Source organism: Sinocyclocheilus grahami, unplaced genomic scaffold, assembly GCF_001515645.1.
Source record: "Sinocyclocheilus grahami isolate Dianchi unplaced genomic scaffold, SAMN03320097.WGS_v1.1 scaffold255.1, whole genome shotgun sequence".
NCBI classification, from domain to species: Eukaryota; Metazoa; Chordata; class Actinopteri; order Cypriniformes; family Cyprinidae; genus Sinocyclocheilus; species Sinocyclocheilus grahami.
The window spans coordinates 2,343,877-2,360,790 of NW_015505434.1; the positions used below are offsets into that span (position 1 = coordinate 2,343,877).

General features: G+C 36.2%; 1 protein-coding gene across 1 annotated transcript in view; it reads right to left on the bottom strand.

The window, feature by feature from the left end:
- Window positions 1-13,863: 13,863 nt before the first annotated feature.
- LOC107598748 (charged multivesicular body protein 2b-like) overlaps window positions 13,864-16,914 on the bottom strand; it is a 7,612-nt gene continuing 4,561 nt past the window's right edge. The window contains exons 5-6 of the mRNA XM_016290176.1: window positions 15,580-15,686; window positions 13,864-14,452 (exon numbers count right to left, since the gene is read on the bottom strand). Coding sequence (XP_016145662.1) covers window positions 14,339-14,452; window positions 15,580-15,686 — 221 coding nt within the window. The 3' untranslated portion in view covers window positions 13,864-14,338. The remainder of the gene's footprint in view (window positions 14,453-15,579; window positions 15,687-16,914) is intronic.

Sequence of the window (16,914 nt, forward strand, 5' to 3'; positions counted from 1 at the left end):
GATAGATAGATAGATAGATAGATAGATAGATAGATAGATAGATAGATAGATGCTAAATAATTCATTATCATTATACATCATATTCTGGGTTCTTTTGGACCAAATCCATTTGGGATTATGGATCCTTGTGCTTATTACTGATTACTGTGCTTTCATTGTCTGTTTTGGTTAGAGCAAGACATTTTCATTTACTGCATAAGACTTTATTGAAGAGTACAGGTATATTTAAATTAAAATTTGGGTTAACTGAATAGTAAATCTATGCAGATTTTAGATGATTTAAAAAAATCTATATCTCCATATAAATGGCTGTGCTCAGTCTACACACACACACCCATTTTTAGCACACTATCCAAGTTAAGATGAGGGTTATGTCTGTCTGCACTTAATCAATATAAATAATAATTATACATAAATACAAAAATAGTCAATAAATAATAAAAATACCTACACATTTCCATCTGTCTGTATCACACACAGAATCACTCATACACACACTCCAAAACAGTATTTCCAATAGCCTTCACAAGACACAAATACACCTCAACAAACAGGTGGTCAAAACCTTATTTGGTAATTTGTCTTAAGTAGGCTACTTACGCTTAGTGATTCCAAAGAGGAAGTCTTCGCTTCAGCACGACTTCCCTGGATAAAGAATCCCCTACAACTGATGGAAATGTGCGCGTCCCGGAACGTCGGTGCTCGGAGCTGCGCTGGACTGCCGTGGTCCAATCCTGCTGATGAGAGCGCGGGCGATTCATCTACTGCGTGGGAGCTGCGCGCCGCGGTGCGCCTGACAGGTGCTTAATGAGAGGGAGCCACTGCTTTATGATCGAGTGAAGAGTTACTCAGCAATTACATCAACTGAGTCCGGTTTAACGTGAGCACGTGATATTTTCAAGTGTAATTTTTCTACTACTTTTCTAAACTATTCTTTTTTAAAAAAAGCTTTTTAAGCTCTGTCAGCTAAGGGAAATTGCTGTCCTGATAGTGCCCTAAACACATTTACAGTGTATTTGGACATAATGTGGTAAGATAAGATGTGTTGTAGTGATCATTAGGTCCTGTGGAGGATTGGAGGATGCTATCCAAGGTCCTCCAGGATGGTTCAATAGGCTATGATTCATTTTTTCAGCCAGGAAACCTACAATCTAGTTGTTATGTAACCAGTGAAGCTCAGATAGTCAGCCCTCAACAAGCAGAACAGATCCCACCAAATATCAGCACACTCAATAAATGATAGAGTTTGTGACTTATGACAGCCAGCGGTGCATATTATAAAAATAAACTCTGGAAGGTCTAGAGCACATGGAGGCAATGCATTCTAATATATGTGCATATTTACCCAGAGTGAAGATGGAGGGAAGATTACGTCATAATAGAGGCAAACAAAACCGTGATTGGTTGGGATGTTTTGCTCACATCAAAAGTTTTGCTGCAAATGTTGAAAGAGGAAATGTAGAGAATGGGAGGTCAGAGAGGCAGGGAATTGGATCTCTAATAAGGCAGAGACAGAGATTGGGATCTGAAAAGGATGAGTCTCGGTAACAAGGCCAGGTCCTTCTTGAAAGGCAGGAGAAAAAGAGAACGAGACACAAAAATGAGTGACTGAAGGATATAAACCAGCACGAACAGGTGGGCTACTGATGGATGAGAGATGGGAAGCCTTTGTGATGATGCTCTCTCACATGGCTTGTCACTTTCCTCTCATTCTGTCAGTCTTTCCCTGGAGCAGAAATTCGGCATTATAGCTTATCTTGGAAATAAAAACCCCATTCATCTGAACCCCATAGAAAAGCCAAAGCTAAAATTCCTCTAGTGGAACAGCAGTTTCTGTAGCCTTTGTTTACAGCAGATGTCAAGTCACTTCATTGAATCTGTGGAGGTTTAACTGTTTACGTCAGGACATTTTGTAGGTTGAGTTTTGCCTCCAGGTTAAATGCACGGATTCCCACATGGAAACATTATTTTGTTTGCTAGAAAGGATGCCTTTTGAAAGTTTAAGGTTCTTAAAGGAATTGCTGACCCAAAACAGAAAATTGTGGCATTATTTATTCATCCACATTCCATTTAAATCTGTTCACAAAGTAGACATTTTCATGCGGCTCTTTTCCACAAAGAGAAAGTTTTCCCAAATCTGACAGCATGACACCCTTCCTAAACTATAAAGGAAGCTATACATTTCAATGCGTAAAGACCCATTTATACTGTCTAAAAAATGTGAAAATGATAATGTCTCTGTGCTAAAGCCCAGGTAAATCCTTTTCTACCCACTATAAACCTAAAACCACCTAAGTGGACTGAATGTCAGTTGTCACCACACAACTGTGGGATATTTAGCCTTTTAACCACACAAAACCTTATATCTGCCTAAACGTGTCTCATCCTTCTTGTTTCTCTTTGTGTCGTACCACATTAGCCTGCAGCACCATATTTTCTAAAGTGAAATAGATAAATTCCCTGAAGGTCAAAATGGATGAGATTTACCTTGTATCTTTTTCATAAATGGTATAGCGGCTCAGGTTCAGGCTACATTTTCTAGCTTCAGGCTCTTCACATTTTTGCAGAGTTGGAAGATTTCACTTAAGGACTGATCTTCACACAAAGACAAGCATTAGTCATGAGAGGCGGCAGACAACGTGCTAAAATCTAGCGTCACTGAGTTAGAAACAAGAAAATGCAATCCATGGAAAGACACTTTTGATTCTCAAGTTAATCTCTTTGGTATCATTTAGATAAATATTGTAAGCAATTGCGTTTTTATTATTGCTACCACTTTGTAACTGTGTGTAAATGTTCGGTCAAAATTGAAAATTCTGTCATTATTTATTCACCTTGTTGATCCAAACCTGAACATTTTTAAGAATGTTTCATGAATAAAGACAATGGGTTTGTTCAAGCTTCAAGAACGACATAAAGGGTAGTGTGAAATTAATCTATACTACTTGTATGTTCTGAAATGACAAGATGAACAGGTCAAAATATAATCTCAAATCAAATCAAAACACTGATCAGTGCACACATACAAAGACTACATCAAATATGGCTCAAATCATGTCAACTAATGCTGCGTTACGAGTTGAGTTGACAAGTCGTAATTACGAAGTCAGGTGCGTTCAAGTCAGTTTAGTCGGCACAAGATGGCGGTGTACCTTATTTTAATAAATTACAAGAAAATACAACAGGGTCTGTTAACTCTGCTTATAGAAAATGAAGAGCAAAGAATTTGCATCAGGTGTGTTTTGCGTTTTTAAAAGTAATTTATGAAGCCACTTTAATCTGTATCGCATAAAAACTTGTTATTAATTGTTATATTACAAAACTATCAATTTAAATAAAAATGTATCGTCAACCACAGACGTTGCATCCATCGATTCCGCCATATTTCTTATTGACCCCAACTCGGAAACTCGGGGCTTAAAGAAAATTTCGAGTTTCCCACTCGTAATAACGACTTTGTGGTGGCGTTCATGTGCATTCAACTCATAAATACGATCTATCCGACATGACTTGAACGCACCATAAGTCAAACCGTTCTCACATGACCAAATATCAAATGCAATTTATTGTACGGAACAAAAACAGTTGAAACATTCTTTAGAATATCTTTCGTTCCACGGAAGAAATAAAGCCATAAGTTTTTGAATGACATGATCAAACAAACAATTCCTTTAATAGTCTCACATAGTTTGGCATGAAATTGATTTACTTACAACTACTCATTTAGACAGAAATGTGCCACCTGAGAGAGCAACCTCTTTACTCTTTAACATGTTTAAGGCCAAAAACCAAAATTGATGATACCAGAATATTAGTGGCCGCTGATTCCAATAATACCTATCATAGCAGTCTTTTAGCCCCGTTCACACTGCCAGCGACTTTTTCGCTGTATGTCGCTAGACTCTGTGCTGTGAAGACGCTTGTGGGCGTTCCTACTGCTGTCGCTCTAATGTTATTGGTAGACTGCACCTGGACATATCTGGACATATAAAATGCAATCACAACTATATTGCCTGTAAAACTAAGATATCATTCTATTATGACTAGGAATTAGACTTAAAATAAATAAAAGTACCATTCTGCTGTTGGAGAGTGTTGTTATATAAACTACAGAAGTGCTAGTGGGTTAAATCATGCTAAACTGCTCACTGCATCATGTAATTAACAACTTGAACCATCAATGTATGAATCAAACTCACTTAGACAGCCAACAGTTTCTTTTCTACGCATACTTTTTTATATTCATGTATGTGGTTACAGTAAAATCATATAAAACTGTCCTGTCTTGCCTACACTCGAGACGGTGACGTGTGAGTGCCACTGACAGATTCGTAAAACTAAGATATCATTCTATTATGACTAGGAATTAGACTTAAAATAAATAAAAGTACCATTCTGCTGTTGGAGAGTGTTGTTATATAAACTACAGAAGTGCTAGTGGGTTAAATCATGCTAAACTGCTCACTGCATCATGTAGATAACAACTTGAACCATCAATGTATGAATCAAACTCACTTAGACAGCCAACAGTTTCTTTTCTACGCATACTTTTTTATATTCATGTATGTGGTTACAGTAAAATCATATAAAACTGTCCTGTCTTGCCTACACTCGAGACGGTGACGTGTGAGTGCCACTGACAGATTCTTCACTCCTATTGGTTGTCGCTCGCAAAATTCGCTGTTCATTTGCATAAAGTTAAACAATTCTTAACTTTTGTCACTTGACTCACATCGCTTGGCATGCCCACATTCATTCGCCAACGGTCACTGTCGCTCGTGTCGCCGGAAGTCGCCAGCTCTCCATTGAAAATGAATGGGAGCATGTCGCTTTGTCGCTGGCAGTGTGAACGAGGCTTTAGTCAGAATTTTTGTTCATGTAAAATTTTTGTCAAAGTAAAATGTGTATATTCTTTCATGACACATTTATACTTAAATATATCATTTTAAAAAACATTACAATAGTTTACATAAAGTTATTTTAAATTGTAATATTCTGACTCATTGAAATTACATAGAAGCCAGCCAAACAGATTTTAGCTTGGGGTTTTGCTTGCCATGTTCTTTATGTAATCAGGATGGCAATTCTTGGGCCCAGTACAAAACCGTCATCACAGGCTCCCTTAAGCCTGACTTGGCCCCTTATCGGCAGCCTTGTGTGTAATATGTATCAGATGGTCCGTGTGCGGTCCATGAGCAGGCCGTCTGAGACTGAGACAAGCAAACTGAAACACAAAGTGGTACAAATAGTTATACAAACCTGGTGCAATCTGGACTTAAGTGCCTTATTGAAGTGGCTTATTTCACAGGTCACTTCTATCTTGAACCAAACCTGTGATGTTTACGTCACAGGCCCAAAAGAGCACAACATACAACATTTATCATCTTGTCAGTACTGAGACGAAATGACAAATAACCAAGCCATATCTTAACCATAAGGCAGCATGGTTAGATAGCACAGCAATGCATCACACTATTATGCTACACCAAATGGAACTGAAAATAGCTGTAATGGAAGTCCCATCGGTTCAGTTTTTGTGCCGGGATTCCTGCCTTTTGAGTGACACCATTTGACACGTGTATGTTAGAGATAAAAGTGTTGGATCTGACATCCATTTCTGCATTTTAAGTTTTTATTTTTTTTATCCTACCGCTTCATTCACATATTGTTGTAAAGTGCCTTATTGAAGTGGCTTATTTCACAGGTCACTTCTATCTTGAACCAAACCTGTGATGTTTACGTCACAGGCCCAAAAGAGCACAACATACAACATTTATCATCTTGTCAGTACTGAGACGAAATGACAAATAACCAAGCCATATCTTAACCATAAGGCAGCATGGTTAGATAGCACAGCAATGCATCACACTATTATGCTACACCAAATGGAACTGAAAATAGCTGTAATGGAAGTCCCATCGGTTCAGTTTTTGTGCCGGGATTCCTGCCTTTTGAGTGACACCATTTGACACGTGTATGTTAGAGATAAAAGTGTTGGATCTGACATCCATTTCTGCATTTCTGCATTTTTATTTTTTTTATCCTACCGCTTCATTCACATATTGTTGTAATGAGTTCACAAAACTGATTCTACAGACGAACCGCTATAGTTTGCTCCCAAACTCTTTCGACATTGTCATCTGTCTATTTTCATCATTCTTTGTCTTTCTCTCACTCTCGGGTAAACCAAATGTGAAGTTGTGACTCTGTAGATACTTTTTTTTTTGCCAAATTCACACAACCCAGACAAAGATCCAGACACCACACCTACATCTCCATTCTCCGAACTCTCATAAACACACCAACACTGTGCTTTGATGTTGCTCTTGCATAGACAGAAAAAAAACTGTAAGAAAAATTGACTGAAAAATATGTGGGGAAAAAAAAAAAGATTTCTTGAGCTAACTGAATGAGCATGATATATTATATACTGTACACTACTGTTCATTGGGGTCAGGAAGATATATTTCTTTTAAATACTTTTATTCATCAAGGGATTACATTGTTTGACCAGAGCTACTGAGAAAAACCCTTGATTAACTGTCAAAGAATTGAGCATGGCCTTCAAGATATTTTGTCGAATGCCACTATTGACCAAGAACATAAAAGGACAACTTGAATATGCTCAAATTAATTTGGATAGACCTGTGGAGTTCTGGAGGAATGTCCTATGAAGTGGTGTGACCAAACTGGAATTTTTTGGACCCATGGACCAGCAGTATGCCTTGGGGCAAAAAAGGACCACCTTCCCCATGGCCAAACATTGAGGTGGACCAGTCTCGTTATGGGGGGCATCATGGATTATTTAAAGTATCAGGCCATTTCGGCAAATATAGTGATGCCTTCAGTGCAGAGACTAAAGCTGACGATCACTGGACTTTTGCAGCAGAAAAATCATCCCAAAGGACACATCCAAATCTATAAGCTGATGCAATGAATTTTTTTTCCAGTTAATGAAATTCAACACACTTTTGTGTTTCAAAAACTTCATTCATTTCAGATTCTCTTCAAAATCTGTCTCATGGTGGGGTTAATAATTTTGTACATGAATGTTTACAGCCAACTTTACATTCTCAAAATCACTCAGATGTGTATTAAACTTTCAATAATAATTTACTGATGGCTTGGTTGAACTGCTTTAAAATAGAATGGAAGGGGCCTTTAAAAAAACTGTTCTGCATTATATAATTTCCGGTACATGGGGTGTTTCTGCTCAGGTGTCTAAAGGATCTGCCCAATAAAACCAGGTTTTGCTCAGCAAGAACACAAATTAGAGGGAACATTGGCCATGGGTGTGTTAAATCAATTTAAATGCAATGAGTACCCAGCATCTGCTACCCCTATTTACTAAGCGCAGGCAGAAGAACATAGATGCCCTAGCGCTGGATGATCCTGCTGCTATGATCACAGCTGTATATTATTATTATGACCATAGTGTTTCATAACAACATACGGAAATACCCATACTTGACATTACACCTACAACCTTGACACAATACAAGTGCTTGTTGAGTTGACACCATTGTAAGGAACCCATAATCCATGAAAACAAAATGGAACAGTCCATGCCTCATGAAATATAATGATATACGGGTATTTTAGGCATTGTTGTGAGGCAATGTGGAAGCAGCATGAGAAACATATTTCATTATTGAATGACTTAGTCCCTTCTTTTTGCCTGTTTCCAGTAAAGCATCATTGCCTTGGAGATTGTGCTTTATTTATTCACTTTAAGGTGATCTAAGATGTATGAGTTTGGAGAAATTTAGCTTGCCCACCAACTGATCCTCTGCAGTGAATTGGTGCCGTCCAAAAAGGTGATAGAAACATCACAATGTTTTAACTTAAACCGTTGCTTCTGGTCAAAATATGAGTCCATAATCCACCAACATGTTTGTTTAGAACTGTATTGGACCATTTTCACTTGTAAATGGTGCTTGATTTATTTTTACATTTCTCTCCTGATTCAGACGAGACAACTTTTTTCACTGGAGGAAGCAGTATTATAGATTGCTGAGAGCAAAGTTTTGAAGTAAAAAAAAACAAAAAAACTAAACGCACGCCTTAATGATGGAATTGATTCTTACAAACACAGATTTTCACTTTCAAGACATTAATTGATGGACTGGAGTCGTGTAGATTACTTGTGATGTTTTTATCAGCTGTTTGGACTCTCATTCTGACGGCACCCATTCACTGCAGAGGATCCATTGGTGAGCAAGTGATGTAATGCTATATTTCTCCAAATCTGACAATGTTATAACATATAGCCCAGACACAAAGCATTTGCTGTGTATAGATTGCTGAGAGCAAAGTTTTGAAGTAAAAAAAAACTAAAAAACTAAACGCACGCCTTAATGATGGAATTGATTCTTACAAACACAGATTTTCACTTTCAAGACATTAATTGATGGACTGGAGTCGTGTAGATTACTTGTGATGTTTTTATCAGCTGTTTGGACTCTCATTCTGACGGCACCCATTCACTGCAGAGGATACATTGGTGAGCAAGTGATGTAATGCTATATTTCTCCAAATCTGTTATGAAGAAACACATTCACCTACATCTTGGATGGGCTGAGGGTGAGTACATTTTCAGCATATTTTCATTTTGGGTGAACTATTGCTTTAATAGTTAATTTGTTAAGGCATTTTGACCAGAATGATAATAATGGAGTGAGTTTGACAAATGCCTCTATGGACAGTCAGTTTTGACAATGTTATAACATATAGCCCAGACACAAAGCATTTGCTGTCCTGTCTGCTGAAGTTTTTTTATAATTATTATTTTTATTATTTTAGATAATTTCCAAACAAGGATTTCAAGCTCAAGCTGTTGCCAAAAAGGTATTAGCAGTATATGTTGCTCGTATTTGAACATCTAATAGTTGTTCATCGTTTTAGTGTATAAAAGGTTCTTGCTTAGTCAACAGGAGTAATGTACCAGTTACTGATTTGTTTTCTTGTTTCAAAAGGGAAATGGCTATTAGTGTATACTTATTATTTAAATTAGCACAATCTGTCTCGAAAAAAAAAAAATAACTGTGTGTGTGTGTGTGTGGATGGGGGGGGGGGGGGGGAGCTCATTAGAAATTCCTAGAAGTTGCAGGCAATGGAGCATAAATTACTTTAAATAATAAACTACTTTAAATAATAAATTCAAAGGAACAAAAACATGATTGCTGTTCTGCAGCAATGTAATTTAACCATTATCCCATCCCATGAATGAGTAGAGAGGTGCGTGCGGTAAGTGAATTATTAGGAGTGTTTTTTTCAACATTAAATGAATTTTTTTCCCCACTAGGCTTTTTTTCTGCTTCACTTAGTAGCATCACATGGGCGCACCCCCTCACAGCCCTCATTGAAATGCTTGTGATGGCATCGCCTATTATAATGAACTGTTTAACACTGAAGATGTCTGATCATGTGACCCCATAATTTCCTGTCTTTTGGCAAAAAAAATGTCAGATGCTGCAAACTAAATATCTTCCATAAGACAATTGAAATTAAATCGTCGCATGTTTTTCTGTTTTAAAAATATTTTATGCTATTATTGATGTTGTCTTATGTAAATGCAATTACTGCAAATTTAGAGCTCTAAGATTTATTCAAATGGTAACACTTTACAATAAGGTTTAATTTGCAGACATTATTTAACTACATTATGAACTAATAATGAACAAAACTTCTACAGCATTTAATAACCTTAGTTGATGTTAATTCCAACATTTAATAATATAGTTTTAAAAATTAAATGTTGTATCTATTAATATTAGTTAATGCACTGTGAACTAACATGAGAAAACAATGAAAAACAGTATTTTTATTAACATTAACAATAAGTAATAAATATTGTAAATTACACAATTGCTCATTGTTATAAACCTTTGATTATACAGCCATACAATTCACATTTTCTATGCTGATTTTTGGGGGAAATCTGTGGTATAGACCTCAGTCAGATGTCATTTTGAATTTTACACAAATGAAATGAGGCTATAATGGATAGACTCTTTACAATGGCATGCACAAGTAATCGATCACAGGTGTTTGTGACCTGTTTTGATTAATAAAAATTGTTTTATGGAGCTTTTGTCAGCAGAACAATTGGTATGTTGACAATCCAATGAACACACTGTACTTCTACATCCTTCACTGCCTTCTTTTCATTCCTGCAAAAAATGCATACCCCTTCTGAAGTGATAATTCCTCTTTAATTCATATTTAATTAAATTAGATTTCTTCGATTGTCATCTTCATATAATAATAAAAACTAGAAAATTCAACACGTTGTGCAGCTTTTAATATTTTGCAAATCTATTAATCAAATTATCTAGTTCGATAAATATATAGATATTTAATATTGAGTAATAGATAAATATATCTATTACCCAAAGAATATTTAAGATTTTCAAATATGAATTTCCTTACACAAACATTCTATAATAGGGTTACTAATGGACTAAAGGATACGTCTGCAGAAGCTGTTATAATATTATGAAATGCCAAAAAGCGTTTAAAATTAAATACAAAAAGGGTCCAATTATTTTAATTCATCAAATTAAAAAAAATGTTCCTTCACCCTTAGACCTGTGTCTCGTCAAACTTATGGATTTTGAATAGTTTTCAATGTGAGTCAAATTTGATTGAAGGTCCAAGGGGTGGGTGCCGCTTTTTAGACTAATAAGAGGGATAAATATCGAGAGAGAAAAAAAGTATTAAGAAGAGCTGGGGCTAATAAACTCTTAATTGCAGCTAAAAGTATGAATCAAGTTTTGCCAAAATATTTAATAAACAAACATGCAAAGGGCAGAGGACATGAATATGGTCTTGCCATATTCATGACATAAGATACTTTCATCTCTTCATATTGACACAGAAACGTCTCCCCAGCATTTCCTTCTAGCATTTGATTGGTTATTTGGGATGAAGAACGAACCGCCTCTGGTGCCTGAGTGAAGGATGGTCGCCGTGATTTTGCCAAGTAAGACATGTTCCTGGATCAACAACTTTTTTTGATCCTGGATCAACATTACTGTCCAAAAATATAATCTAAACCCAATCCCTACCCCTAAATCTAACTTTACCCATAATTTATTCCTAAAATCAGTGTGAAATGATAAACAAGGGTGTAGAAGCACCTAACCCTGATCGTAAGCCTAAAACAGATATTTCCTGAAAAGTTATCCCTCAATTCTGATTGGTTAATTGGAATGTTGTTCCAGGATCAACAAGGATGTTGATCCAGGAACATGCTGTACTTGGTGAAATCATGGTCACCGTGAATGATATAGACAGAAATAAAAATGTTAGCTTCTGACGAAAAGTCAATATCAATTGCTTCTGCCAAACTCGTGCCTGCAGAATCATAGTTTGTAGCCTTGGGCCTGTCTGGCCATGGCTGACCAGAAGCTACATAGTTCTGTCTTATGTTGACGTCTGTTACTCTGTTTAATCATATTGCAAAAATAAAAAATAAAAAACGCAAAAGACAAGAGTGCAAACATTAACTTAAGAAAAATTGACTTAAAATTACCATTGGACTTTGAATTTGGATTCTACTTCATGGCTAGTCTGGCATGACCTGAATGAGATATTCAAGTATTTGCCTCTGAGTCACGTGCACTTGTCACTGCGGCTCCAGACGTTCAAGGAGGCTGGACGGATTGTACTATGTGCATCTTGTGTCTCTCTGTGAAATGGAGTGAAAATGTGAGGTTGACACATTTTTCAGTAATCCTCAAAGGACTCCTACACTAGTGGCAGTTTTTGGGTTTGAAGTCAATAAGCTGTTAGATTGAGATAAAAGATTCCGAACGACCGTAACCCAAAACGTTTATTATCTCAGACTCGTCTCCCAATGACTGCACTTTTTGAAATACAGGATTAAGGTCAGAGAAACGTTTTTATTTTTTACATATCCCGAGGAATATGTAAAATACTCTAGCTCCCTTTAAAGATGGCAGCATACTGTCAATTCTAACCTACTGGAGACTTCACTGTAATTCCAGTAACATCATGCTGATTATTATTATCACAAACAATATTAACATAGCCTAGTGAACCAAACTGAGAGACCATTTTGAAGGCTCAGGAAACCTTTGCAGGTGTTTTGAGTTGATGAGCTGAATTGCATGTCACCATATTCTAATTTGTTGAGATAGTGAATTGGTGGGTTTTTGTTAAATGTGAGCCAAAATCATCACAATTAAAAGAACCAAAGACTTAAACTACTTCAGTCTGTGTGCACTGAATTTATTTAATACACAAGTTTCACAATTTGAGTTGAATTACTGAAATAAATTTTTCCACGACATTCTAATTTAGTGAGATGCACCTGTATTTTAGGACATTTTCCACAAATGAATAAATCTAGATATATCTATTGTTGAGTACAGATGTATTTTTATATGTAAAGTTTGGGGGTTTTGCATTTTGCGTCTCTGCATTTATTTGATAAAAAATACAGTAAAAACAGTAATATTGTGAAATATCATTACAACTTAAAATAATGTTTTCTACTGTAATATATTTAAAAAAGTAATTTATTCCTGATGGCAAAGCTGGATTTTCAGCAGCCATTACTCCAGTCTTCAATGTCAAGTGATCATACAGAAATCATCCTAATATGCCCTCTCCGAGGCCTGACGCCACACCCCCTGTGTCTGTCATGTGCTCGCCCCGTGACAATATATATTATATATATAAATACACACACACACTTTTTTTCTTCAGAATAAAAAGTTCAAACAGACAGCATTTATTTGAAATAGAAATATATATTGTTTGTAATGTTATAATTCTTTTTACTGTCATTTTGATCAATTTGATGCATGCAGGCTGAATACAAAAACTAATAAATCTAACCTCACCTGATTCCAAACGTTTGAACAGTAGTGTAGTTTTCTCATAAATAGTTAAGAGTAAATATTTTCCACGTTTTGGCTCTGCCATCTAGTGGTAAATGGATATTGAAACATAACTTCCCACTTGTCTAGAAAAACAAAACACGAACAATTCAGATATCTTTAAAAATTTTATTTATGGTTAATGGGGTATATAATCCCCTTATATTTGAACAACACCGGTCAGTGAACACATTCTAAAAAAAGGAAAATCATCACCCATATTCCAAAACTCTCACTGTGGATTAAGTAATAAATGATGATCCATGCCTATATTATTTACATCCTTACAATATGTTGCAGTGCATATCCAGCGTCAGCCTAAATACCATTTCTGCGGATAATTCCAAAGATCTATGCTGTATGCTGCTTTCACATGCCACTCAATATAACAACCCTTACATTGGTCGCATCCTGACTTGAGAGACTTCACTGTGGATTAAGTAATAAATGATGATCCATGCCTATATTATTTACATCCTTACAATATGTTGCAGTGCATATCCAGCGTCAGCCTAAATACCATTTCTGCGGATAATTCCAAAGATCAAGCTCAGTATGCTGCTTTCACATGCCACTCAATATAACAACCCTTACATTGGTCGCATCCTGACTTGAGAAACCTCAAGAGAAACCCAACACACTGTCAACCCGAGACCTCAGGCACATGAGAAATCAAGGAGCGCATCCATCTTCAGACATCACAGCAGGGTGAATAACATGCTCAACCGGAACACACTTCTTATGATTTGGCGTCTCCCCTGAAAAGCAGCTGAATAAAATATGTGCACTCGAAATATCCAATATGAACCTAGAAGACAAACTCGATCAACAGAGTGAAGGTGAGAACAAGATGTGACTCACACAAGTCTTTAGTCATGCCCCGGGAGAACAGCAAGGTTCCGCGAGGACAAGACAAAATGCGGCAAGACGCAGCCCTGTTACTTCTTCTGTTTACAGAGGTAGAGTTCTCCTGTCAAACTTGTTTACACCAATGTGAATTTCTGAGTTATCATTCAAAGAGACAGAAGTTGTGGATTTCAAGGGAACGCATCCGCCTTAGTCTCGAAGGCATTGTATGTATTAATTTACAACACATGTATTCAAACTTGTTCTTGTTATTTTCGTCCTTCTAAAGCCAGATGAAACTGAGATTCACCTGAAAGGGTCCTAATCAACCTCGATAGTCATCTCTCATTGTCAAAAATAAATAGCAAAAATAAACAAAAATTGCATTTGCCATCTGTGGCACATTATCCCAGAGTAGGCAGGTCTGTGTCTGTGAGTGTAAGCTTTTGGACTGTCCATTTATCAGCATCTGTCTATGCATTTGTATTTGTTATGAATGTATTCTAATGCGTGTTTGTGACTCTGTGGATTGTGTGCTGTTGCCAGGCAATAATCAGGTGTTTGAGTGCATGTGTGCACGAGCACTAGTCCACTCCTAGAGCTTTGAGCTGTCTCTCAATCTCCTCGTCTGATATCCCATCTGCTTTGGATGTAGCGGCGCTTGGTTGCTTTCGGCCAGTTGAAGGGGCATGAGCCATCTGCAGGGGAAACGAAAAATACATTATGGATAAAAATACAATGTGATAGATAGTGCTTCCACAATCCAAGACTCAATAGTCATGCCACTTCACCGCATAGGCCGTAGGGTCTAGAAAACTTTAATTCTCTATGGATCTCATTCTCTAAAAATACTTTTTTTTTTAAAAACATGTGAACGTTTTCATACAGAAGTTATGATTAATCAATAAGTTCACAAACTTATTTAGTGTCGTCTAAAAAGTACCGATACTTCGTTCCAAGTCAATGCTAAAATGTGAACTTTCTGTTTTTAACCCATTCACAACTGGAAAAAAGTTCCATGCTGTGCGGATGAGCAAATGTGTTTTATATAAAGATTCTGCTGTGTGTGCTCTCAGGTTAGAGTGCAGAACATAAGGACACATTTGCAAAGAGTGATGAATAGCTTGTACAGATGACGTTGTTCAGAATGAAGGTTGTGCAGAACACCTTTATATATAGAGATTGGGGCAGGTTTTATGCAAATTAAGAGGCAAGAACAAATTTATGCACATACACACCACGCAAAATGTAAAAACTGACTTGAACATTTACATGAACAACACTTGTATGGTAATATCATTTATTGAATTACTGGAATGCTGCTTTGGTGCTATTTGGGAGGAGGGTTAGAGCAAACTATGCTTGCAGACATTTTTTTTTACAGTTTTCGTGCTCAGACCAATTGAAGAGGTTTGGCATATTTCTCTGAATAGCCACTGTGGTTTACTGGTTTTGTAACCACTTCTGATTAGGCATGGTCATCACATTTAAAGCCAAAATACTTCCACACAACCAAGGTGCTTCCTCGTTTTGGCCTTGTTTGAATGCAAAAACAAGTTCAGTTGTAAGTTCTCTGCTTCGCACTGACATCACTGCTGCTTAGTTGTCGCATACGATACACAATCATTTACGCATATTTTCTCTGAATTAAAGTCTATGGAATAACACACTGAAATCATATTTGCAATGCATATTGTTCTTTTTTTAATTCAATATACTGTGCAGCCTTAATGGACACAAATGGATTTCAACACTAATGCACTACAGTAATAAGCCTGTTTATTGAATCTGGCGCCTCAACATAATTTGATTGATGAGATCTCACCTTTCCTGAGATCTCAATTCCAATTTCATCCAACACCTGATTCACAATGTCCTGAGATTCTTCCTCATCACCGGAATCCTCAAAGATCTCATCCAGTGTGTCATTCACTGTAAACAGACAAATACACAGGAAAAAAGGTCTAAAAACATCCATTACAATCAAACTATGATGTGTTTTGTTAAAAAAACAATGGGAAATTACAAAACAGTATACACATCTAACTCAAGATGGCTACAGGTGCAGAACACAATGTAAGGAAGGTGGACCTGAAAGTATTTTAAAATGTAATTTATTTTCTAGAAATATCATATATTCCTGTGGTGGTAAAGCTGAATTTTCAGCAGTCATTAGTCCAGGCTTCATTGCCACATGATCCTGCTCCGGGTGTGGGTTCACGGTCACCATACTTGGCCACACGTCACTTCACTTTCACTTGATCTATTTAACCCCTTAACGGTCATCCCCATTTTTGAAAATTCACAAGAAAGTGCACTATCCAAACTTAAATTATTATAATTCATGAATGCTTTTGAATACAGACCTAAGGTTGGTCTCTTTTTTTAAAGAAGACAATTAGCAGATTATTACAGAAGTTAAATCATTTAAATTTACTGTAAAAAAAATGTACTGTACTATTTTTCCTTTATTTTATATAAAATAAATATTTTAAAAAGATAGTTAAAAATACAAAATTGCTATAAAATTAAAGCCATATGTCTAAATACGCTGTGTTCCAAATTTGAAGTTGATATTAAAAAATGAGGTTCATATGCAATTTTGTTTAGGCGTTATATTAAAAACAGCCACCCAAACTCCATTGAAATTTTTTTTTTGATGCATTTCTGTCACAAATCTTTCAATTTCTCTCTCAATATTATGTCTGTCCCAAAATAACCACCAATATATGGAATCTTAAGACGATATGTATTATGTCAATATTATAAAAAGTTTTGATTCTAAAAGACTGTAATACATTTTGTAATATATATATATATATATATATATATATATATATATATTAATTCATACAGTCTTACATACTGACATACTGCAGAAATTGTGTACTATTGAATATAAAATAAAATGATAAAATATCTATTTAGGAGTCTTAGACCTTTCCAATGATATATAGTTTGTCATGATTATAAAGTATTAGGATTTAATTAATAGTACTATAGTGACGTAAACGTAGGCATCCCGTATATGGTGACAGTTAAGGGTTAAACAATCCCAAACTTTTGAAGTCTTTACTAGAGGTCGACAGATAGTGGATTTTACCGATACCGATAGCTAGGTTGGACCACACTGGCCGATACCGATTAATTAACCGATTGT